This window comes from Chelonus insularis, unplaced genomic scaffold (genome assembly GCF_013357705.1).
Source record: "Chelonus insularis isolate UGA/USDA-ARS -01 unplaced genomic scaffold, ASM1335770v1 contig_358_pilon, whole genome shotgun sequence".
Taxonomy (NCBI): Eukaryota; Metazoa; Arthropoda; class Insecta; order Hymenoptera; family Braconidae; genus Chelonus; species Chelonus insularis.
This window is the reverse complement of record NW_023276522.1, coordinates 1,049,374-1,075,899: the sequence shown is the minus strand read 5'-3', so window position 1 is coordinate 1,075,899 and position 26,526 is coordinate 1,049,374. Positions and strand designations below refer to the sequence as shown.

General features: G+C 28.4%; 1 protein-coding gene across 1 annotated transcript; it reads left to right on the top strand.

Moving 5' to 3' along the window:
* The first annotated feature begins 869 nt into the window (after positions 1-869).
* Positions 870-26,526, top strand: LOC118066928 (tyrosine-protein kinase-like otk). The gene is made up of 8 exons (XM_035083368.1): positions 870-909; positions 10,098-10,400; positions 20,236-20,359; positions 21,027-21,466; positions 22,380-23,243; positions 23,630-23,905; positions 23,977-24,159; positions 24,460-26,526. The coding sequence occupies exons 1-8, from the start codon at positions 870-872 to the stop codon at positions 25,503-25,505; spliced, it is 3,276 nt and encodes a 1,091-aa protein (XP_034939259.1). The 3' UTR covers positions 25,506-26,526.

Below are 26,526 nucleotides of genomic sequence, written 5' to 3'. Positions count from 1 at the left end.
AATGGATCAATCGTAATATCTTAACTTTAGTCCTGCAATCTATAATAAACTATTACTAATTGGCAATTTTATTTTAAAAGTTTCTCAATTTCAACTTGAATATATAATTGCAATTGTTGGTACCTAGTTTGCATTCAGTTGTAACCTGATATATTATCCACAAACATAGTCATCATAAAACCCATTGCTGTACCATAATGATTATTTTTATTTCAATAACGATCATTGTACAATATTTATTCTAAAAAAATAAGTAAAAATTTTCATTATTTTTTTTTAAATTCAATTTATAGACATAAAATTGTTTTAACGAACTTTTGTGTGAATGTAAACAATGTATTATTTATCATAACTTACCTCTGGAAATGATTATTTTTATCTCGTTTTACTTTTTAATCTTTCATTCGTTCCAAAAACTTGCATTCTACAACAACAATCACTTTAAATTATAAATTGAAAAAAAAAATAAACAAATAAGTGTGGTAATGACTATTGGCTTCTTACCGACAATTAGAAATGTAGAATGTCTGTTTTACCAGTTGAGCTCCCTAGCGGCAAATGTGTGAAATGGCCTCCCCACTCTTCAGTTAGCAACGCGGTAGTGATGGGGTCAGCGTTACCCGGCATGGACTCCAGATTTTAGCTTTAGTTCGACGCGTTCTTTCATATTGCTTAGACATTAAGGTAATATCGGTTAAATGCTTTTTTAATGTTTTATAATTTTTTTAGTTTTTGAAATATTTCCAAGCAATGTGATTATGAATAAATGAATGAATAAAAAGAAATTAGCTAACGCGTATGTTGACGGATTAAAGTAGTTTAGAAATTGGGTGTATAACGAATCATTTTTTCGTTAGTTCGATCGCACGATGAACTCCTTGGCGAGGAGTCTGGCCTTCTGTTTCTTGGGTAAGAATCAATAGAACACATCTTTGCATTATTAGCCGGTATAACTTACTTGTGTGCAACCCTAGTATATAAAAAAGGGAGTAAAAAATTTTTATATTAACTAATTTAAAAAGTGAGATATATTTCGATGAAGGGTGAATCATACATCACTCTGTGATTACCCTCGAATGTGCTATTCAGTTGGATTTTTATTCTTTTTTCTTTTCTATATATATATTTTCTTCTATTCCTCCATGCTCACTTCATCATTTCTGCACTAGTCTACCTCTCTAGCTCTCCAATTAACACCAAAGTAATGCACTTTTTTCCTCGCGTTATCGCACTCTTCATATTTTCTCCCTTCATACTCCACTCCGGCGTTATTTTTCTGATTCCCATGTCATATTCCTATTTTCTCCCTCTCATGTGTTTGCAAACAACCAAGGGGTGATTGTATCGTTAATTAGCAACTTTCTAATTGCAAAATATTTATCACGTGATTCAGATTGATTTTTTTTTTCAATACTGACATGAGATACATCAAATAAGGATTCAATATGACTGATAAATAAAACGGAGTAATTTTTTTTTGCAATCAAATTTTTTTTATTCCATCATGCCATAAATAATTATAATCATTCGCGTCTTTGACAAGTAATTTGATTAAATTTTTATTAATTACATACTAAATACTTAATTAAGTTTGAAGTATTTATTTTGATAATTCTTATTATTGCACTTTAGCAAAGAAAAGTTGATTAAATAAACATTACCCGCATGAGGGACAAATGCAATCAAACTTGGGATTGTATTTATCAAAAGTGATCTTGAAAAGGAGTAAAAAAAAAATGTTGCTAAATAACAATACAAATATTTTTATAACAAATAAACATGACTAAAATTTAACAAGAAATCAGGTGTACGTGTAGGTCTTACGGTCAACATAACCCACCAGAAATCCAATACAGCTTATGGATTTTTCTATTCTTTTTTTGTTATTTTAACAATTTAATCTGTTTACATATCTCAAGTTTTTTTTCAAATAAAAATAAATAGAATTCAATAATAATTGAGATAAAATTTGCTTGAATATTTGTAATAATTTAGCGAATAGAAAACTCCATAATTAATTGCTCATAACTTGGAATGTATTTTTATTTATCAAGATTATTGTGGAATAATTGTTTACTAATGATACGTTATTTTATTTCGTAAATTTAAGGGTTGAACTATATTTATGACTGTACTCTTAGAGGGTTAAAGTATAAGAACGTATCGCCAAAAATACAGGGAGGAAGTTTATGCTGGATTAGCACGTCGAATGTATATACAACGTCTGGGTAAAGACGTCGTGATAATATTTCTTTCTTTATTTGCACGTCGAGGAGAGCACTAGAAAAATAAAAAAAATAAAAAACGTTTGCGAATGAGAATCGTGGGGCCGTGCCAATGAACTTTATATCTTCTGTTCACAGGACATGTTATATATTAATGCGAAAAATCTCAGTGAAGAGAAGAAGAGAGTAGCCGAAAAAGATGTATAGAAAATTCAGAAAACTAAATATAAGAAAAGAAAAAAACAACATGAGAATATAAAAAGAGAATTCTATGGTAATAATATTCGACTGCGGTCCTTTAAAAAACTCCAAGATCTCAGAATACAAATTTTGAAGCTTCTTACAGGTCTACTCGATGACGTGATGAACCGGTTTAGCAATGTTTAGAATAAGAAATAGCCATTTAGGCAGCAAGAAATTAGAAAAAAGAACCTACGTTGATAACATTAGCAATATAAAAGAGATTAAAATGAATTTGAAAAATAAAGAAATAAAATACCGTTTATATCTTTTTTACTCTTTAAAAACAGGAATATGTTGTCTTTTTCTCTTGCAAACCGGTTTGAATCTTCATCGATAAGTATAGTACATGTGATCAAAAAATTATGAGGTCAAAGTACATGCTATTAATTTCAACTGCTATTAGATAATTACCTCTGAGAATATTACTTAAAAATTACATTTTTACACTTGATTAATATTAAAAAATAATTAACAAAATAATAAAAAGATGAAAATTCATCAATGATCTTATTGTGTATCCTCCTCTTGTTGATCTTCTTGATAGAAGATTGCTTCAGTATGATACCCTGGCGTCAAATGATAAAAAATATTCAATAGTTGGTTGGATTTGTATGAAAAAATGATGAATTTGTAGGCATATAGTTGAAGATGAAGGGAACATTGACAAGGCCTATAGCTCGATCATTCTCGTATACATGGTTTGGATAGAGCGAGCTCTCAACTCGACTACTTACTCAGCCATTCATCTTGAGTCCGGGTGTTCCTAATTACACGTCTCGAGTTACGGATGAAAACGACGGTATGCTCTGAAAGGGACCAGGCCATACTACTATTATATAGCCATACTTAACATCGTTGGCCAATTCTTTTTTCCTTTTTCTTGCTCTATTCTTCTTCTTCTTCTGCTTCGTCTTCACGTTCTCCTTCTCTCCTTTCTTCATTCTCGAGCACCACTACGGCTTCTTTGTTCATGGTGTACATTCAAATATTTTATCCTGTTTCTTACAACGTTATTTCGTGCCTTGCACCCAACAAATAAGTCAACTGAGACCTATTAAAAACATAACAAATTTTTGAAAAGCATAAAAGAAACCTGTGAAGTGCTCTTGAAAAATAAACCTACTTGGCTTGCAGTTAATGGTTTAAAAACCAAAGTTATTTTTTTATAACTCTCTATGTAATTATATTCTTGTGAGTTTCAATGAGTAAAGCTCATGCTTTTCCAAACCATGTGTAATGAAATATTTATCACGTCTAAAGTTTATTCATTCACTACGTATGAACATCACATTTACCTTAAACTTAATAATAAATGGTTTACAGTCTACTCACTTTAAAAAAAACATCTTGATTTTATATTTTATATGGTGCATTTTATCCTTTTACTGTCTTCACACCTTAACGAATACGAATATCATCTGTATAAAATTTCAACTCTTTTCTGAAAGTGCCAAGTGTCATGGCATTTTTTAGAGGTTTTTACTTTCAAGTACTTGGAAAAAAATGGTCGAATCAAGCTAAATTTAAAAGCATTCAATTGTGTTAGATCTTAGAAACAGTCTGCAGGTTATAATACTATGCAACACCAAGTCTTTCTGAATCTAACTATATTTAAGGAATTGGAGTAAGATGTAGAATACCAAGTTACATTGAACCTCATCTATCATGATTTGGAGTAGATATGTTCGTATCAAAGAATGAGTTATTTTTAATATGTAAATTCTAATCTATCATTATAATTTCAGTATTTTAAAATGAGATTGCCTTGAATACAGTTGTTTTTTTTGGCCAGCTTTTAGGACATTCACCCTAGATAATCATCATGAGAATTCTCATCCAGCCAAGTTGGAACCAATTGGACTTGACTAATTTTTATGAATTATTGTGGTATATCTCATCAAATCTCATTAGATTTAACCAAAATTTATAGAATCTTGGTAAATCAGACCAATTGAATCAAATTTATTTGATTTGATTCTTTGTTAAATGTACTTAACTGGCTTGTTTATCATATTAGATTGAATTATCAATTAAATATTATAAATTTGGTGTAAATGATAATTAATTAATTTAATAATTAAATTAAATAACATTTTCGTTAGAAAAAAAAACTTTCTACATGCCACCAATTTTAATGTGTAATGACTCATTGGAGATTCAGATTACCAGCAAAGGGTATAATATTACTCTTTAATTAAATGTATATTTTCCTTGAAATTGAACTTGTTCGAGTTGATTGAATAACATATTGATGATTAATCTAATATTTTGTTACAATATGTCATTTATTTAAAATATTTAAATTGATTAACTATATTTTTTGTAAATAATAAATTTATCGTTTTCAAGAAATTAACAGTCTACTGAACTTTCAACTTTCGTTACTATTTTCTAGAATATTTTACAAAAAAATACAAAAATAGTTTCAGCCAAAAAATGAAAAGCATGCTTTTAGTTCAAGCTCGTTTCTCTACATACTTTTCTAAGTAAAAAATATATCTCCATATCAGATATTCGTGAAATAAACCTCCTGTTAAATAGCTTTCATAGTGAGATTTATAACAGGAACGAGGAAACATATGCATGAATATATATTAAAGAACTATTTTTAAAATTTAACAAAGTGAATATAACAACTATCTTATTGATAATTTTGACGAATGAAAAATTGATTGTAATGAAGAATTTTCTCACAGTAGATTGTCAAATGGACAGTGATATGTGCTTCAAACATATAATCAACTAGAGATTAAGTACGTCATGGAATTGATATGATTTTATAATTTTAAAAGAGGGATGAACTTTTTACGATTATGAGAGAGTGATAATAAAAATAGAACCGTATAATCATGCATAGAGAGTAACTGGAGGCGGGTCTCATCATAAATACAAAGAATTGGAGAAGATAACGTCTGTATCTTGAGGATGCAGCTTTTTCCGGTCCAATGTTTATTGCGTGAGGTACAATGTTAAATATATACATATATTTTCTTTTCGTTTTCACATTCCATTTTTTAGGAAAAGATGCATCACTCCAAATTACATCTTTATGTGTAATTTAATTTAATTTTTTTTGTTATAAATAATAATACCAAGTATTTTTATTTTAAAAAAAAACTGTTTGACATTCGAAAAAGTATCTTCCATATGAACTAATAGCCGAATTAAATTTCAAAACATTTTAAATGAATATTTCTAAGCATTTTTATGCATATCTCGTATCACTCGTTGACATTTTATTTTAATTTTTTCTTGGTGAAAAAGTATCTTCCGTGTATCCTATAATTGTTAGGTGGAATCTGTGAAAAATTTCTGCTTCGTCAACGAAAAGTGTGCACACATTTGCAAAATTATCTCATGCATAAAACTAATGAGAAAAAAAAGTAACGTAAAAAATACATGTGTACATAATGCTACGACGCTCATAAAAATTTTTCTGAGCATAAATAGACTACTATTTTTAAAATTTTCATACCACTGCAGTTGTTATTATTTATTCGGGCTTTCCAAGCATGATCAGAACATTTTGGTCTTCTGTCAACAGATGTTTTTTTTTTTATTTTCATACCATTCTGTTCATAATATATCACTTTCCTTTTTTTATATAAATATATGTAAAGTGTACAGTAGTGCTACTTTGGGTTGTTTTTTAAATTCTATTTTATCGAATGTCATTCCGGTGTGTGTTTATGATCATGATTGAAGTTGAACTCTGAACCTTCTTTGAACCTTCAGCTTAGCGTTAGCACACGAAACCAATTAAAAGTTTAAGAAACATAGGTTTATTAGACCATAATTTTTGCGATCATGCGTGAATGATAGTTAGGATCACTTTCAGACAAATAAATGAGTTGCACTAATGTTAATTTAATAAAAATTTAATAATAATAATATTTTAAAATGATTTAATGTTCTTTTTAATTTAAATGTTTTATCATTCTCTCTATTAAAATGGTTGACATGGATTTTTTTTTTTTAGTCAAGCCCCAATTAAACGTTTCCGTAGTTGTGTTATCTTTTTTTAAGGAGTATCAAAACATTGCAAAGTAAATGGAGTTAACAAGTTTACACTTTAAAATACTGATACATAAATTAAGAAATTAAGATTTATTGTTTTCCGATGCAATGATATGCAATTTGAGTACACATTTTATCAATTTATATAAAAAACACTTCAAAATAAAAATATTTGACTATTAAACCTTAAAATGTAATTAATTCTTTTTTTTTTGTTTATTTATTGGGGGAAATAAATTAAAATTAGTATGATAATTATTTAACATTGTGAGTTTATGTAGAATTGATTAATTAAAATTTAAAGTAACGATGTATTTTCAATTTAATACAAAATTATACGGTAAATAAAAATCGATAAATGGAGACTTGGATATCCATACATAAAAGTTAGCAAACATTGCAGAAAAGTAAAGGTAGCTTCAACTTTTATTCAATAAAAATGATAGGCAACATTATGTAGATGATGATAAAAATATAATCTCCTCATCTTACGTTTTGGCCAATTTGTTGAAAACTTTTTATTGGAAAACACATTAAATATATAACTTCTGCAAAACTACGAATGATCTTATATCATATAAAAAGTCAAATTAGTTTATGAATTGAAATATGTCGTAAGGAAGTAATGTAACTTTAATTGAAATATTGAGTTTTAAATAAGATGATGAAGTTTAATAATCTCATTCGAATGAATTAATAAAAAACATCAGTCTTTCATGCATTTAATATTTGAAATTGTTTTTTTTTTTTTAAATAAGATTAGAGTGTTAGAGATATTAATGGAGTTTATCCGTCTTATCTCTGGCTGTGCTGATGAAGGATTTAATGTGTTAGAGGCGTGTTTTTCTGTGATGTGGGTAATCCTGAGATACATATCATATGATAGGAAAATTTGAAAATGATATGGAGTAGTAATTATTAGATCAGCAATACTTGTTTTTGTTCAACTGATTTATTTTTAGAAACTTTGGAATTTGGTAAATAATAAAATTTATTTATTGTTAATAAACATTTAAAAAATAATAAACAAAAAAAATGTATTATTTTTTAAAGATAAAATGTGAAAAGCAATATTTGTGTATAATTTTCTGGGTACATTTGCTTCTATGAGGAGTTCTAAATTTTAAATGAACCATATTGTAGGGATATAATGCAGCATAAGGTGAGTCTTATTCATACATGACAAAAAAAATTAATCGAGAAGTGAAGTTATAAGAAGCCCGTTTGGACTACATAGTGGTTATATACCTGGTACAGGAGTTTTAGAATTAGATGGGTAAACTGACGAGCGGTGTGTCTGTGTGTGTATGTGGACAAATAAAAGAACTGGGGGAGCTCTAGCCATGTCGTCTGATGGATTTATAGCCAAGCGTGTTGTATGCGGACTGTTTCCAGCTCCAACGGTTTGGAGAGACGTACTTAAAATCACAGAGAATGAAGGGAGAAAGAAGGAGAAAAAGTAAAAGAGGAGTCTGCTCAGACCAAATTTTCAGTTTCTTCCTTCTTGTGCATACCGGACCTTTTTCTTACTCTTTATAAAAGCAACTCGAGACTTTAATCCCAACCAAACCAGTCAGTTCGATCGCCACCACCGCCCTCCATCTCGTTATTTCACCTCTATCGCAAAAACAATGAATGAGAAAAAGTCACTTTCTTCTGCCCGCTTTCAGCATTCTTTTTTAGCAAAAAAAAAAAATTTTTGTACTCATTCCCTCTTATCTTTGTTACTTTCTTTCAATTCGACACGATGGATGAAAACCCCGAGGGTTAAATTTTTACTTGAATCTGTTACGATCGTAAATCGCGCGGGATAAAAATATTGAGTTGAAAAAAATTCCAAGGGATAAATGGACAAGAGTCAGTATGGCATTCATAAAAAAATCCCTTTCAATTTTACATTATTTTAATGATAGCATCATTTTTTAAATTTACAACGTCTCTTTTTTTTTTATTTTTCATTTTATCTTATCTATCTATTTATTCTTTAATTAAGAGATAATTCAATAATTTTTAGAGACATTCAAAGTTATTGGTTTTAAAAAAATTACACCCTCATAAAAATTGAAATACAAATTATTGCTGAGTCTTAAATTTCCTAGAATATAATTTGACGATTCTTAAAGACAAATGTCAGTAATTTTTTCATGTAAAACATGGAATCCCCCCCAATGGAACAGCCCTAATTGCCAGTCAAGGGGTAGTTTTTGTTCAATTAGTATGCATTTCAAAATTTACCTTAATTTAATTCACCACTATTATGATTGTATTGAATTATTATCATTTTTCACACTCTTATACAAGTTATTATTTTCATATTATTTTATTTATTCACACAAATAAAAATGAAATTCTACAAAAGATGCGTTATAATGAAATGAATCTATAGACTGTCTAGTATACTGGTAGTTCATTCATTAAAAAAAATATTTTTCATAAAATTTTTATTAACAGACACAAACATAAAATTTGCAAATATGTTTTACCCATTCTTCATTTGCTCATTTTATATTTAGTGAATATGTATATGAGTATTCTCTTGTCTTTTTGTCAAGTTTAAATACACGAAATGAACGTATTTCCCTCGAGAATGATATACCTGGTATATTATAACCATAATATGTATTTCTGAGATTTCCTTCACTTGCGTGTTCTTCTTTGAATTCGCTTGCATGTTGTTAGAAACAATAATAGTATGTTGTGTTACATTAGGTTCTAGTTTGGTAAACTTCAGCTTTTGATCCCTAGCTAGATTTCAATAATATTTTCAGACCCATTTCAATATGAATCAAGGGGATTTTATTGATAATTTTATTAATGAGTCATAGATTATTATGCATTCTCATAACTTACTGTTTCCGTTCTCTTTAATGTTTAATAATAATAAACATCACAATATACTTTGAAAATAAAATGCAGATAATCTTAGATTGGGGATTAAAGTATCAAGTATTTTCGAAAAGAGTTATTAATTAATTCAAAAATAAGATAACGAGTAATATGAAATTTTTGAAAAATAAAAAGACTTGTAAACTCAACAACTCTTATTTAAATTCTTTTGACACTAGACTCTACATCTTTACCTAAATTGAACTCATCGCTGATGGGCTCAAAAAGCTTTCAACAAAATTTGCGACAAAGAAAATAGACTATATTCGTAACCTCGACTTCAAAAGAAACTCAGCCATCCACAAGTGCTACAAACACCTTTCGCACTCTTTTCTAGAGAACCTGGGGATTTTCGAAAAAAGATGCAGTTAACTAATTTTATCTTTTTTTTTCACTTTCAACTTTTTATTACTCATAAGATTTAATTACTTCATTCTTCATCACTCAATAACTTTTTCAACAACAATAATAATAAATAAGTAAATAATTTATACTACTAGTTGGAAAAAGAAAGAGCATAAAAAATAGTTTATTCTTGTAAAATGTTAGAAAAAAATTGATTTCACTGATTAAAAAGAGTTTGTGTAAAAAAAAAGTAAATATTTAAAAAGAATTGTTGGGATGATTTTTTCGTTGTAAGAGCCATTGTCCTATACAAGAGTTGGTATAATAATCCGGCAGCAGTCAACAGCTGTTTACTTACGAATAATTGTGTGTATGTTTTAGTTGGACTCGCTCATGGCCAAGAAGGAGAATTATATTTTTCCGTAAGCCCAGCAGACCAGAAGGCTGTAGAAGGTTCACCAGTACGTCTGCGATGTGAAACCCAACCAAGCACAGGGGTAAAATACTCGTGGAAGCTTAAAGATCAGCCTTTGGCACCGAGTCCTCGACGACATCAAGTTGGTGGGGATCTTTACATAACTCGAGTCAACAGGATACTGGACAGTGGCAATTTTGTTTGTGTTGCATACCACGAGTCCAGTGGATTTACCATTGAAAGTTCACCAGCAATAATTGACGTACAATGTGAGTATAATATGTTACTCTTTTATACTCAGCAATCTGTACTTTCCCCATTTTTATTTATTTTCGCTTTCGGCAATAATAATACCAGACTGTAAGCTTTATCCAAATAAAAAAATAACATCTTCCGCGTGCGCCTTGCTAGATTGACATCGTCGCTCTTGGTCGCTATAACGCATGCGTGTTTTGTTACACTAACAATGAAAAGGAAGTTGTTCAACCTGAAAGCTGAACTCAAGCGACAAGGATGAACGTCGCGAATACGAGGGAGGAAGAAGAGGCTTCATATCCTCACGTATACGTACAATTCTGTGTACCTCGGGTGCCCCCTATATGTACCGAATAATTAAAATTGTATCCCCTCCTTCTCTTGCAGTAGCAAGATTTCAAGTCGCCAGTCTCGACTACAAATGAGTATCTTGATTTACCATCGAGATTCCATATGAAAGCAAGACAACAATTATCTCTTGTATGTTTATAGTCTGACTCTGATTTACTTCAAAACAAAAAAACTTTTATGGTATTATTATTGTCTTTGTCATTGTTAAGCTGAGTGTAGAAATATTACATGTTCGTGTTTACACCTTTTTCAAATTTCTTTTTGATTTAATGGAGTCATAATTGATTTAAGTGATTCATATTCAGCTTTAATAAATGATCATGCTAGGAGTTTTGTCAGTGCATGAATATGAGTAGAGTTGATGGTGGTTGATGAATTATTTATCTGGAAATTTTTTTTTTTCTTGGATTTCCAAGTTCTTCAGAAAATGTCAGTGAAGATTTAATTTTCATAAAATCATTTAATAAATATTTTCATTAAACTTTGTGACGATTTTATTTCATTATTTGAAACAATGTGAATTCTGATTATTGAGAAAATGAATATGAATGATTGAAAAAAAAAAAAAAAAATTATAAGTGAAATTTAAAAAGAGTTTATCGATCTGTTGAATTAAAAATTAATGACTAAAAAATTTCTATTTTAAATTCATTCATCGGAGGGAAAAATGCACTCAACTATATATGCATTGTAGATTCACACATATTGAGATAACTCACATGTATCAAAGTAGAGAGACATTCACTGTGGAGTTATCTCAATATTCATGAAAGTTTTAGGATCTCTTTATCCATGAAATGGAACATCCCTCTTATTCATTTGTCAAAAAGTACTAACTGTTCGTTCAAATAATTATGACTATTTCTATATTACTATTATTTCTATAAAATAATGTACTTTAAATAAAATCTTTTTAAATTTTTATGTTCATCGAATTTTTATTCATTAATTTCTATTTGTTATAAAGAATATTAATTTATTTGCATACATCATAATTAGTTTGAATATTAATAAAAATACTGACAAAAAATAGATTGTAATAGTAATAATTCTACAATCAAAGTTAGAAGACCACTTAAAATAATTTACTTAAAAACAGTACTTTACTTGGGCGAAGCATTAATAAAGTTGTCGCATGAAACTGATGGTGTATTTATAAATATTCATAGTAGAATTTAAACATGCCGATAATACTACCAAGTAAACTTCAGAAATCTTTTATTCTTTTGATCTCAATCTAATTGTTATTGATATAATAAAATTCGTGCGAAGATGTTATTATCAACGGGGTGGAAAGTGAAGTATTGCAGAGTATCACAAAGCAGGCGACAAAATGCTGATGCTTACTCACTTTCGAAGAAATGTCTTTAATCTTGTGGATTACTTTGAATAAAGGCCGTACTCATTAAGAATAAATGCATTTCCTTTTCTGTTTTAATTATGTTCAAAATTTGTAGCAACTACTTTTACACTTGACAATTACACTGATTCTTTTGTCTTTTTTTGAAATTTTTATTTACATATGGAATGATTATCTATGTTAAAATATTTATTAAATTAAGAAAAATTATTCTACTGAAAGTTTGACGAGTGATCTAGAGATGTTAGGACTTGAGGAAATATCTTAGGAAAAATCTCAATACCAATAAAAAAATCTGTTTGGGATGATAAATAAATTTTAGAGTCCTACTAGATATTTGTGAAATATTAATTCTAAAATATTATTAAGTAACCCATTTTCCAATAATTTATATTTTTATAAGAATGTTTATTCTTTCATTTCTTATTAAAATTGTTTAATCAGTGAAGAGTATCATTAGACATTAGATAATATCAATAATAGAACTATATTGAACGTGAGAAGAATGCAGAACGATACAAAAATTGTGGAGAAAGTAATTTAGTACATGAAAACTAATTACTTGAGTTCAAATAAAAGTCCAGATAACATGGTTGGGGAAAAGAAAAACTCTTCATAGATTAGATAATAGAATTATAGAAGCAATATATAACAACAATATATTTGTATTCCTTAGAATTAGTTTTGATAAAATATTTATTTAATGTTATTTCTATAAAATTATGAGCATTTTTTTGAATTATAAAAACAAAATAATTTCCTGTGGAAATCAATATAGAAATTAAAGGTCCTTTTCATAATCCTAATGTATCCAGACATTGTCTTTCAGACAATTATATATGACTATCTGATTTAATTGAAGCAACGATAGCCATCATCATTGATGGTCAAAAGAACGTTGCAATTAACGAAATTAAATTGCTGTCGTGATTATACAAATTAAATGTAATAGTTGCATTGCAATTTTCACAAAGTGATTAAACATTCTGAAACCACGAAATATTTATTGAATTAAAAAGAAAAAAAAAACGTTAACTTAATAATATAACTTCAATTGAAACATTCTTTAATTTAATTATCTCTCAGTAAATTTCTAAAATAAATTGGTAAATGTATAGTCGATTGAAAATTTATATGCTGAATTATAAGTACTCTCATGTGAGCTGACTTCATTTGGAATTATTGCTTGAGTAGCAATAGAATATGGCCATATATGGGCCTGATTACGTTTTCCATGTTACTACCTCATTACTACCCTCTAGTTACAATATTACTGCCATACTCTCTTAAAGTGAATTAGTGAATATACCCTACCACTTCCATAAGACCAGATTAGATTTAATCATTATCCATATAGTTGTTTATTTTATTTAATTAGAATCATTAGAAAAAATTTATTTGTATTTTTGTAATTAAGTATTTATTTAAAAGCTTCATTCTTTTTTTTATTATTATGATTTTTTTAATAAAATTTTATTTTAAGTGTCAGCATAAAAACTCTTGAAATAGTACTAAGAAGCCGTCTACTTGAATTATTTACTTATCCGAAATTCAGCACATTTTGGTGCATTTTCTATTACTTGAGAAAGCTGAAAAAAAATTAATTAAATTATAGCACAAGCATGAACTTGACTGCGCACAGTATTTAGGGTATTATATATTGTATGAGTATAAAAAATTAATTTATACATTACGGCATGTGAAATACACTTTATCAATGGCTTCAAGAAGGAGTCGAGTTACTAATTGTGAAGACAAATCAATCGATCGTCGCGATATTGACTCACCGCAGTGTTTATTTAATTATTGACGATAAGTGTATTTCAAACAAACGGATACATTGTGTATACTTAATATCAGAATAACATGCTTGCGTAAAGTAGTTTCCGCAGAACTCAGACACTTCATAGTATCTTGTATATTATAATTTTTAATTAATCGTAATTGCAATTTTAATCAAACACATGACATGCACATTATCAATTACTTAACATTAAAACTGGTAAAATTAATTCATAATAATTTTCAATAGTGCATAAAAAAATTTTGTTTTTGAATTTTTAATTATTTAAAATAAAAAAATCAGTTACATTATTATATTCAAACAAAAATTATTTCTGTTGTTTAGTAATTCAATGAAAAAATGTCTTCCCACATCTCGACCTTTTCTACTTAAAATATATCTAAACAACATTACAGGTTTTTTTCCGAATATTTTTCAATATTATGTTACGAAGTTTTTTTTTTGTTATGTAAAGTAGTTTTATTGACTACAATTAATTGCAAATATTTGACTGAATTTTTTTTTCTGATTCGCTTGAGATAATCTATTATTCAAGTACTAAACACAAATAAACTATTTTTACGCTCTTATATTATTCACAAGACCCAACAAATATTTATCAGTGATGTAGAGCTGAATGTAAGCATTGACATTTTTTATCTCGTTTTATAAATATTTGTAGGTATAATAAACGTGATATGATATTGATCATCGTTTGACGACTGCGTCAAAAGAGCGGCGTCTAGATATAAAAATTCTGTACATCTCCACAATCAAATACGAGAAAAATATTCGCAATGACTTTTATTTTAAAATTTAATGATTATAATGATAACTCGGTGACGAGAAAATGATTTAATCTTCTATTTAATAAAGTTTAGCTTCTCTAAATTTTACATTGATGGCCATTAAAATTGCAATTATTTTAATTGGAAATGCTCGTTAATTCAAATATTTCGTTCCAACATTGTAGAAATTTTATTCCTACTTTTTCAATATATTTTAATTATTTCAACCCCGTCACAAAAAAAAACATTTTTTGCACTTCTTTACTCTTTAACCACAATTTACATTACATTATTATGCATTCATCATAATAAAATAGAGAGGTAGACGAAAACCAGTAAACATATATTCACAAATCTACATGAAACAACTGCATGGTAAAAAGGGTGGAACTAAAAAGATGACTTACGGTACATCAGTGTACTTGTTTTTATTACTTTTTTACGCTTCAATACAAAATAATTTTTTTTTGCTTCAAGTAATAGCAAATAGATTATTAATTAGTCGGCCATGGTTTTATAGAGGAATTATATTTATTTATTTCATTCGTTAATGAATTAAATGCTAACAAAGGATAATTCTGCAAAATTATTTGCTTAATTAGATAATTTGGATAAACGATTAACGTTGTTAAAATTCAATGTAATGGAAAAATAATTTTATTTGAAATTCGTCAAAAATATTTTATCTTCATTTTTTTAATCTGACTATAAAATTCAATTATGTATCAATCACATTATTGGCCACCGCTGAAAATATTTCATCGGTTTACTTTCAAGAAAATCTCAATTAAATTTACCTCATCTTTTCTTCGGAGTTTATCATGATAATCGACTTTCAATTTGTATTTGACAAATATTTTATTAATGATTCATAAACCGCATATATTTCAGTGCGGTAGAATGTATAATAAATTTATCAAAAATCAATATTTCTTCTGGTTAACTCACCAAAGCTATCAATTTAATTGATGCATTCTTACTAATTCAATGTAATTAATTATATATTTCAAATCACTGATATTTGTGGGACAATTCGGCAATCTGCTTCATACTGTAGCACAATCATATTTTCTAATAAAGTTATATCAATGTGAATAAAAATCTTTTGTATTTATTTCATGTGAGTTTAGATAATTAATAAATTAATTCAATTTTTAAATTATGTAAAATAAAAGTTGTTTAAACAATAAAAAAATCCATATTCATAATCTCATAAATTTTTGTTAAAATTGCTTTTACTTTAGCTCACAAAAAAATCGTTAAACCAATTAAAAATTGATCACCTGTTAAAACCAATTAAAAAATTTCTCTCGATTATTTCAATGTTCATCTTTACCGGCTTTTTGATAAAAAATAAAAAAGGAGCCAAAGATGAATTGATTCATTTATATTCTAATTCATAACTGAGTGTATTGATGAACTTTATAATACAATTTCAGAAGTTGGTGAAAAAAAATATAGTTAAAATATTTTCAGAAGCTCTTGTGGGCATTGGAAAAGCAACGAACATACGTCCATGTCTAGCCTGAAGTTTGGAGTAGAGGGCTATAAAAGTTTATGGTGTGCTGGCATCGACCGAAGCACGTTCTCTCTCTTTCTTATCCGCCCCACTCAGTTCATCCCCATGGCAACGCGCCGTGCAACCCTCGACGAGAGAGCTAGGCTGCACCCCAACAGCCGGCATCTCTCGTTTCCCTTGGAACCGATCTTTTTCATTGGCAATAGGAACGGAAACCCACAATATACGTTGAAGCTAGTAGAGCTAAAGTTGTACTTTTGCTTCTTCACACTCTCACCTAGCTTCATAAAAGTACAACCCTCCATGTGTATAGTTATTTTTATATATTACACATAAACATCTATATGTATGCCGCACATATATACATTTTATATGTAATATGACACGCACGTAAACTCCCAAGTAGTCACGAAACTCTATATAGGCTCTAACAGCTTGCGTAGACTTCCCCTACTATACCTCTTATCAGGATACTCACGACCCGTCGAGACGTCGAGTGGAATAAGAGAGAAAAAAAGACTTACATCTTTCTCACTTGTTGTACGGGTTATCGTTGTCAGAATCGTGAGAAGCATGATTCTCATTACTTCGTCACAGGTAGATGACTTTTTCCACCATCATTTTTCATGCTTCTAGAGTCGACAGTCTAATGTAGATACTCTGAAACAACCATTAACTTCGCCATGCGATTTTATACTTTTAAATTTTCATTTGCTTAATGAAATGTTCATTGTGATTGTTTCTCATTATAATCTTCCGATATTCCAACGATTCAAGTTCAATCTTGGCAGAAAATTCATCGAATCATTTCATTTACATTTAAACATATCAATTTATTGTAAAAGAATTATTTATTTTCATTTAATTTCATCCAACTATTTTTTATTTATTTATATTGAGAGTATAATGAGATCAACGTTATTATTTATCTATAACTCGTAATAACCGAAATTCAATTTACAAGAATTCATTTGAATAGAAAAATTTTTTTTTCATTACTCCACGATATTTTTCAATCGTTATTATGGTGACATGATCATTTTTAAGCTATTAAGCTCTTTATTTCCAAAGGGTTGATTGCTATGTGAAATAAATTATAAACTTCATTTCACAGTTGCATAAATAAATAAAAAAAAAATTATTAATCTTGTTAAGAATAATAACAAATTTGTTTGAACAACTTATTTATATACAGTAAAAAGTAGATATTTCATCATTCTGGCACTCGTATTCACTTGAGTACAACAAACAACAATGAATTAAATGACAAAAGTAAAAACAAAGAGTATAGAATTGTAGTTGAATAAGTATTTAACAATGAAAAATGGAAAAAAAAAAATATAAAGGAATATAAATTTTAATTTTCCTGTGAGCTTTAAGTAGCTGTATTATTTGTCATCTTTTGTTGGTATTTTTCTCAAAAGGGTAATAACTATAATAAAAAGTACTAATTATTCTAAGAATTTTCTTATTTAATATTTATTTTATTAATTTATATAAAAATATTTTCATTAATTAAATTATAATATAAGATAAATGTTGTCATTATTTGTTTTGTTAAGTACTTGAGGTAAATTAAAGAAACTTATTTGTATATTTATCTTAGTAAACTCTGATATTGAGAAGTATAAAATTTTTATTTGAACTTCATTACAACTTCTTTCTCTATAAAATAATTGAATAACTTCTTATTACTTTCGATAATGATAATAAGGCGCTTTTGCTATGTTGATTTATGGTGGAATATTAATATCCTTGAAAAATCATTCAAGTTCTCATTTTCTCTCAATCAAATTTCCAATAGTTTTATTTCAAGACTATTGATAGAGGATTGAAAAAATAATTTTTCTAATAAATAAAAACAAATATAACATAAACAGTTGTATAAAAATTAATGATATATTTTTGAAAAAATCATTTTAAAACAAAGAATAGTTGTTTATTAATTTATGCAAAGCTTTTATTATTAGCACGCAATTTATGAGTAATGAAAATTTTCATTTGATGTGTAAATTTATTTTTAATTGACAATCATATTAACAAAGAAAATTATGAAATGAATCATAAGAGAAAAGATGAAACAGCGAAACATATGGCAAGTATAAACGAACAAATGTTAAAATTTATTTATTTATCAATATCGTATGAGACTCCAGACCGGCGTTTAGTCGTTTATTTACAGTAAAAGTTAATCCCTTGCAAATTCGTTGGGTAAAGATGGAAAAAATAGTAAAAAGAGAGTTAGGCAAATGATAATAATAAATGTTGAGCCCTCTAGCCTCTGGTCGTGTGGCGGAATCTTTGATCTTTCGCTTCGTTTGTGCGTTTAAACACGGCTTTCCGAGTATTGAAGAGCTGAAAAGAAATGGAGAATTTAGGATCAAGAGAGAAAGAAAAAGAGCGCAATGAGTGACTCGAGTATCCGGGTGAAAATCTCACTGATCGAGACTCGGAGAAAATCTGACGATTGCAAATGCATTTAAAGAAGCCATGGTCTTATTTTTTACTGCGTTTTTTTTTTTTTTTATTTTTTATTATATTAATGAAATCATTAATTCATATTTCGAATTTTAAAGAATATTTTTTTAATAGCACTTCATACTGCTATTTTATGATATTAAATTCCATTTGACAAAAAGATAAAAATAAAATTTTACTACTAAAATAGTTGAAGTAGTTTGTGAAATTTTTTTTTTTAAAATAAATTTCTTTGAACTTTAAAGGTTTTTGTACTTGAAAAAATGAGAAAAGAAATGTAAATAATATATTTGGAAAATTTAAATAACTCCTCCATTTTTCAGACGTTAAAATGTATATTGATTTGATCAGAGTAATCAATCACAGCATGATAAATTGAAACGATATCAAGTAAATAGTTTATATAGTTGCATTAATGCAAATGTATTCATTTACTCTCAAAGGATGTCTACTGACAATTACAAACGGGTTAGTCTATAGTTGACTACATTATTATTGATGAATATTACATCAAAAATTTATTTTAATCCAATATATATATATATATTTATATATATTTTTAATTTTTTTTAAATCCTCTTAAATCTTAAAAATATGAAAATAATTCAATACTTAACAAAAAATCATAAAAATATTTCTTCCAGTATTTTTTTTTTTTATTATTTCAATTATTCTTCATATAAAAGAGATCTTTTAAAAGGACGCAATGGCTCTTGAATCGAGTTCTTCAAACCTTCGAAATTAGTTTCCAATAGGAATGTAATAGATTTTTTTTCCAGCTTTATTTATAAAACGTTATCGACCGAATAAACTCTTAATATTTAAATTTCAATTAAAAAAATTCATGACTCTTGGAAAAAAATCAATTCAAACCACTGGATTATCAAAAGCTCTTTTTTTTATCTCTCATCGAAGTATCAATGATGAATTGAAACATTTTTTAACAAACTTTGTATGCTTTTTTTTTTTTGATGAAAATCATTTTTTTTATTTCACATACAAAATCAGATACGTTTATTCTATATATTGGAAAGCATTAAAATGAGTCATATTTTCGAGTTGTGTTTGATTTTTATTGTTAAATGTATAAATGTAATTTTTTTTCAATTTATTCTTCTTCACTTCATTCTATGTATATTATTGTCTGTAAAATACAATTGGTTTTATACAGTCATGTGGTTTAACTATCAATACAAAAGGAGTACTCAAAAAGAAAAGTATACAAGCAAGGGCAAATAGAGAATTTCATCCGACTAAAAACGATGCATCGATTCTTCCTTAAAATATATAGATATAAACCAGTGTATTCACATTATCTCACGACTTCTTTGTCTTTTCTTCTTCTCAACTTTTTTACTCACTACTTGACGTTTTTCTTGTCTGCCCGATTCGATTAATTCTGTCGACAAAAGTCCGACATTTAATTGAGATTCTCCATTCAATTTCATCTCGATTTCAGATCGTTAAAAATATAAAAGTTAACTTCAATAATAAATCCATATATGTATACATATATATATGTAGAAGTTGTTATATAAAAAAACTTATAACTTTTTTTGGCTTTTTTAAGGGATAAGTGACTCAAGAGTTGTTCTGGATTCACCCAAGTCTCCAACTCCAGTAAGGGCTGGTGCAAATGTTGAATTACGCTGCCACGTTGATGGGTCTGGAGAAATGAAATACGAGTGGTTCAAGTAAGTACATTAGAATGTATAAATAATTAGTGTATGTACGTAAATATACATTGAGAGTAGATGTTAACATTGTTATTATGTTTAATTACTATTACATGAGTGCATTACACAGCTTAGATTGATTTATTGAACAGATATTATATTGTATAGCTTTTAAAAATCTAATTAACAAGCTTTAATATTAAATATTGCTTTGATAAATTATTTTCTCAAAACTTTGATTTGTTCATTTAATGAACTTATTATTTTTATTGAAAAAGACAATTTTTAAATATTTTATTTGCAATATTTGCATATTAATGCACGATTGACAAATATCAATTGATGGATGATAGTTATTTGATCAAAATATTCCAAAAACATGACAATACATATCTGAAACTACTCTCGTTATATTCAATGTACCTTCGTATTTCCTCTATATTTTTGAATATATCAGGAATATTGGACATTTATAGACTGCAGTTATCAAATATTACCATACAAAAAGTCCAACATTCGCACTATGAATTTTTATTGAAAATATTCAAGTGAAATTTTCAAATTCAAATTGAATTCTATTACTTTATCGAACAATGATTTTAAATAATGCGTTATTAATTTTAAATTTGCTTTCAATAAATGCATATACATTGATAGTATATTTACTGATTTATGAATTTTGCAGGAACACCAAGAGTCTGATAACAAATGAACGAATCAAGGTGAAAAATAAAAAGAAACTCCATATTCCAAATGCAAGTGCTGAAGACAATGGCGTTTACTCATGTCTAGCGAGGAATGAAGCTGGTTCGTCACCAATGAAAGAGAGTTTTCCTTTAATAATTCCTTCGAATGAGACAGCAACTATAAAAGTTGTACCACAAAACATTATTGTAAAACGTGGTGAACCAGTTTACATGCATTGCATGTATGAAAATGCAGATTCTACAGAGTGGTACTTCAAAGAAATCGGTCCACTTGGTGATGATGATGAGGAAAGAGTCATTCTGGAAAATGGTACACTGTTTATCCGCTCTGCTGAACATCGAGATCAGGGTGTTTATGCTTGTCACGGCATTAAAGACGATTCCGAACAAATTTATACAGCTGAACTACAGATAGCATGTAAGTTCAGGGTAGTTTTAAGATATAATAAACTTTAAAAATCCTACAATATTAAAAATCTCATCAGTTTTATCACTAATGTAATTTCATCAAAGTATTCAAAAAACTAAGTTATTCATGATTGAGTTTTAACGCATCAATAAACTAGAAGGCAAAATATTAATGAATATGATTATAAAAAATCGAAGGGATCTAAAATAATGAAATCAGTACGAAAGAGGGCAGTCGTAACATCAAAATCAATTACAATTATTTTATTCTTTGATATAAATAATTTTTATATTTATATATTTAATGAAAATACTTTTTTAAAAAACAAACATGGAAAATTTGTAATTATGTAAAAATTAAAATAGTAAATACCCAAAATATCATTATCATCATGTAAATTTATAATGACAGCTTTAGCAAATCAGTTCTTGATCAAAAGCAATTCAATTAGCTACTAATCAAATATTCATTGGAATCTGTCAGTTGTCATTATGAACTATCATTATAGGAAAACTGTCCAATACAATATTACTCTAATCTCATGAATTTATCTTTAAATTAATTATTAATTTAAGCATAAAGTATTTCATCTATTTACTTCAATTTAATATAAAGTTTTGTTGTCTGATAATAATAATAATAAAATTTTTCTTACATAAATTAAAAATAATGTTAGAATGAATCATGTTTTCGCACGTGTTGGCACACCCAAAATATTAAAGTAATATGATAGAAACATGAACTTTCCAATTTATTAACTCAACCTACAAGTTAGTTAATTACTTTATTAATGCTGTATTTTGATGAAATTTATATTAGCAAATGAATCATAAAATGAATTTTTATCATTAACTATATTGAGAATAATTTTTAAAAATAGTTTGGTATATTCAATATTTAACACATAATTTTTGATTTCTAGATTTACACAACCTTTCTGACGTTTCTTTTGAGCCTTTATTGCCAGACCAATTAGCTGTGGTGGGAGAAGACCAAGAATTACAAATAAGTTGTTTGGAGCCAGCAGGCTCACCATCGCCGACAGTTTTTTGGCGAAATCCTCGAGGCCATATAATCAGTGATTCTGGATCTGTAAGAGTTCAAGATAATACATTAGTCATAACTAAAGCTCGAATTGATGAGGATGCTGGAAATTATTCATGTGTTGCTGAAAATCTTGCTGGGACCAGTGAAATAGTCGTTCAAGTAATTGTATCTACTCCATCACGTCTAATAAGTTCACCAGAGTCAGTGACAGTGATGGAAGGTGATCCTGTGACATTAACATGCTCGTATGCTGGTATGGAAGCTCCCGTGACAAGCGTTCAATGGTTAAAGGATGGTGAGCTGCTCAAGGAAAGTGGCGGTCCTACTAGACATAGAATAACGAATCGTCATGGAAATGTTTCTCTTCACTTTAAATCCACTTATCTCTCTGATAAAGGCAGCTATGCTTGTGAGATTATTACCAAGGGGTTCCCAGTGTTGAAATCTGATCCTGCTACTCTCTCAATCCGTGAAAAACTGAAGTTTTCACCGCCTCCTGTTGATAAAAGGCTTGAACTTAATTCTACGACAAAGGTATACTGTAAAGCTCAAGGAGCTACGAATCCAACTGTAAGGTGGATGAAAGAGGGACAAGGAGAAAAGTTTCCAGAACACGTGCAAGACATCAATGGAACTTTACACTTCAATGGTGTGGTTGAAGGTGACAAGGGTCGTTATATATGCATTGCATCAAATTCTCAAGGGTCAATTAATCACACTATCAACATTGAAGTTGTGAGTAAGTAATAAACTTTTTAACTCATTGAACAATAAATTTGGAATTTTTGAAGGTTTATTGAATGTATTAATGTACGTAGTGATATTTTGAATACGATAAAAAATGAATAACGTTGTTTATAGATATAATGTATTGTTTTTAATTTGAGATGTTAAGTTATTGTTTGTGTTACAGCGATAATGATAAATAATAGCTCATGGTTTGAGTAAATATAAAACTCACTTGTTGTTTATTTTTAATTTTCTTTATTCACTGTATGACATTTACTTTTAATCAATTTTATACAATCCTTTATTAACATTTTAAATGAGTCTATAAACTGCGTAATATAAATTTTCATTAACGATTTTGTATACATTATTTAACAAATAAATGTAATTTTTCAGTTGCTCCAAAGTTCACTCAGTTGCCACAGAATGTTACTGAAGCTATTGAAGGCTACCCTATAATGCTTCATTGCACTGCTGAAGGCGATCCAACACCTCAGATTCATTGGGATAAAGACTCCAGCTTAGATAATCTCGATGATCCGAGATTACAAGTTTTAGCAAATGGAAGTTTATACATAAAAGAAGCTTATCTTAGTGATGAAGGTAAATATGGATGCACAGCTGGAAATAGTGGGGGATTGAAGAGAGTCGAAGTTCAATTAAATGTGAAACGTAAGTTACAAAAATATTGATGTTTGAAAATGTTTTTAAGAATGACAAATAAATGATATATCTTTATTTAGCTGGAGATGGATATCGTTCGGATTTAGATGTTGAAAATTATGATGGATCAATGATGACTAAAACAGTAACGATAACTCTGAGTGTAGCTGCTGCTTACATGGTTCTTGTTGTAGGATTGATGGTATATTGCAGATATCGTCGAAGACGTAGGAAACAACAGTACCTACAGGAACATGGAGAAGGTAATTACTATTATTACATGTTATATAATTAAAAAAAAAATTAATACCATTTATAATATATGTATCATACGTATTTATATTATTTTATTTAATAAAACTTTGAATAAATTTTATTCTCAGTTTGTTAGAGTTAAACTGTAGAAGTAACGTAGTCAAGCAAATATAAACTATTTTAGTTTCAATATACCAGACGTTTAGTGAATAAAAATAATACGGAGCATGTCAAGTGCAAATTAGTTACTGACTCAGTTAATTTACCCTAGAGAAATTAATTTCTCCCATTTCAACTTTTATTTATAGAAAAACTGGAGAATGGGGATATTCACGAAGAGCAAACCGAATTGAAGGAAATGAATCACAAACAAAATGGAGAGAAAAAAAAAGAGAATCGTGATTCTCATCGTAGTGATGGTGCTGAAACTGCGCAAAGTCAGAGCAGTAATCACTCCAAGAAATCAAAAAGTAGCTATGACAAATTAGCAGTATCCCGAACGAATCTAAAGGAATTAAAACCACTCGGGCGCGGTGAATTTGGTGAAGTTTTCTCAACTAAATATCAAGCAGATGGAGAAAAAGAGCAAATAGTTATGGTTAAAAGTCTTTTGAATACTAAAGATGAAACTGCTCTTCAAGAATTCAAAAGACATTTGGACCTTCTTCATAAATTAAATCATGAAAATGTTGCCAAATTAATTGGTTTATGTCGAGAAGTTGAACCAGACTATATGATTATTGAATACACTGACTGGGGTGATCTCAAACAATTTTTATTAGCTTCTAAAAAGAAAGATGAAGCTGTTAATCCGAATCCTGATGCTAAACCACGTGCACCTCAACTGACAGTTGCTCAAATTTTAGCATTAGCTAATCAAGCAGCACGCGGACTTAAACATATTGCAGATAACCGTTTCGTACATAAAGATATCGCTGCTCGGAATTGTTTGATCAGTAGTAATCTTAGTTTGAAAATTTCTATGACCTGTATGTCAAAGGAACCTTATCAACAAGAGTATGCAAAGTATCGTAATCAAGTGATTCCTCTTCGATGGCTACCGTATGAAGCTGTTTACGAAGATGAGTACTCTACTAAAAGTGATGTTTATTCATTCTCTTGCCTACTTTGGGAAATTTTCCATCAAGGAGAATTACCTTTTATCAAACTTAATGATGATACCGTACTGACACAACTTAAGAGTCATGGTTTAGTTTGGAAAGCACATAAAGCTGCTCCACCAGCACTTCAGGAGCTTCAAGAAAAATGTTGGTCTAAAGATCCGAGAGAAAGACCAACATTTGATGAAGTTGTGTCTAAGATAGGAGAAATTGTAGTTGATAGTTGTCTGTAGACATGAGCATCGAATTCTTAGGATAGTTGGTGTGAGAATGAATTTTGGCATGCGTTTATGTGTAAGTAATGAGTATGTAATAGAATGTTATATTATTGACCTAAAAGGTCCGAACGGCTAATTGACACTGCCTCTGTCCATTATATAATGCTAGATAATTTTCCGCATCAGCGTGAAAATCGACCTAAGATTACTTATAATAGTTAGATTTGTACGTGACTTTGCTTTCGTATATAAAAATATTAATCAATACTGTCCTCGTAAATTTATACACATTTTTAGAGACTTATATAATATTATATATACATATAAATATATTAATACATACATTTTTTTATTGGATAATTAAATTTCTGAATTTTAAAAAATGATATTTATTTAGATTGATTTTTATAATTATCGCTGAAGTAGTATGATGGCCTAGGAAAGTTGCTAAATCAGCAATAAATTCTTTTTCACTACTAAAATTAAACGGTAGCAAAACTCACGTATTAAGGCTTAGTATAAGATAGGTAAAATTTACATCGAAATAATCAATAATACTCATAGTGTAATAAAATTAAACATCAAAATAAATATATATTACGCAGTCCAGTAAAATATGCCTAAACGACGAAAGTATGGTCTACTTTTATTCCATAGGGTACTAATTTTTTATTGTAGCAATGACTTTTATTACTGACGTTATGACTCAACCAATTATTAATCCAAGTAGCAAATGAATAAATAATTCATACATTTAAAGACAGAAAGACTAAGAGTGATTCATTTTTGTGACATATATAAACAAAAATATTTGTATATACTGATAATTATTACATTTATACATTTGATACGTTTTTAATCGAGAAAAATGACTATCAATCAGTTGTGATTTTTATGTTGACATCGAATAATAACCGATCTTCCAAACTGCCAATAAATTTTTTATGTATTTTACTGTAAAACTTTCACTGCTATCAAACATATTGTTTATAAAATAATGAAATAACTCAAGCAAGAACTAATTATTAATTATAAT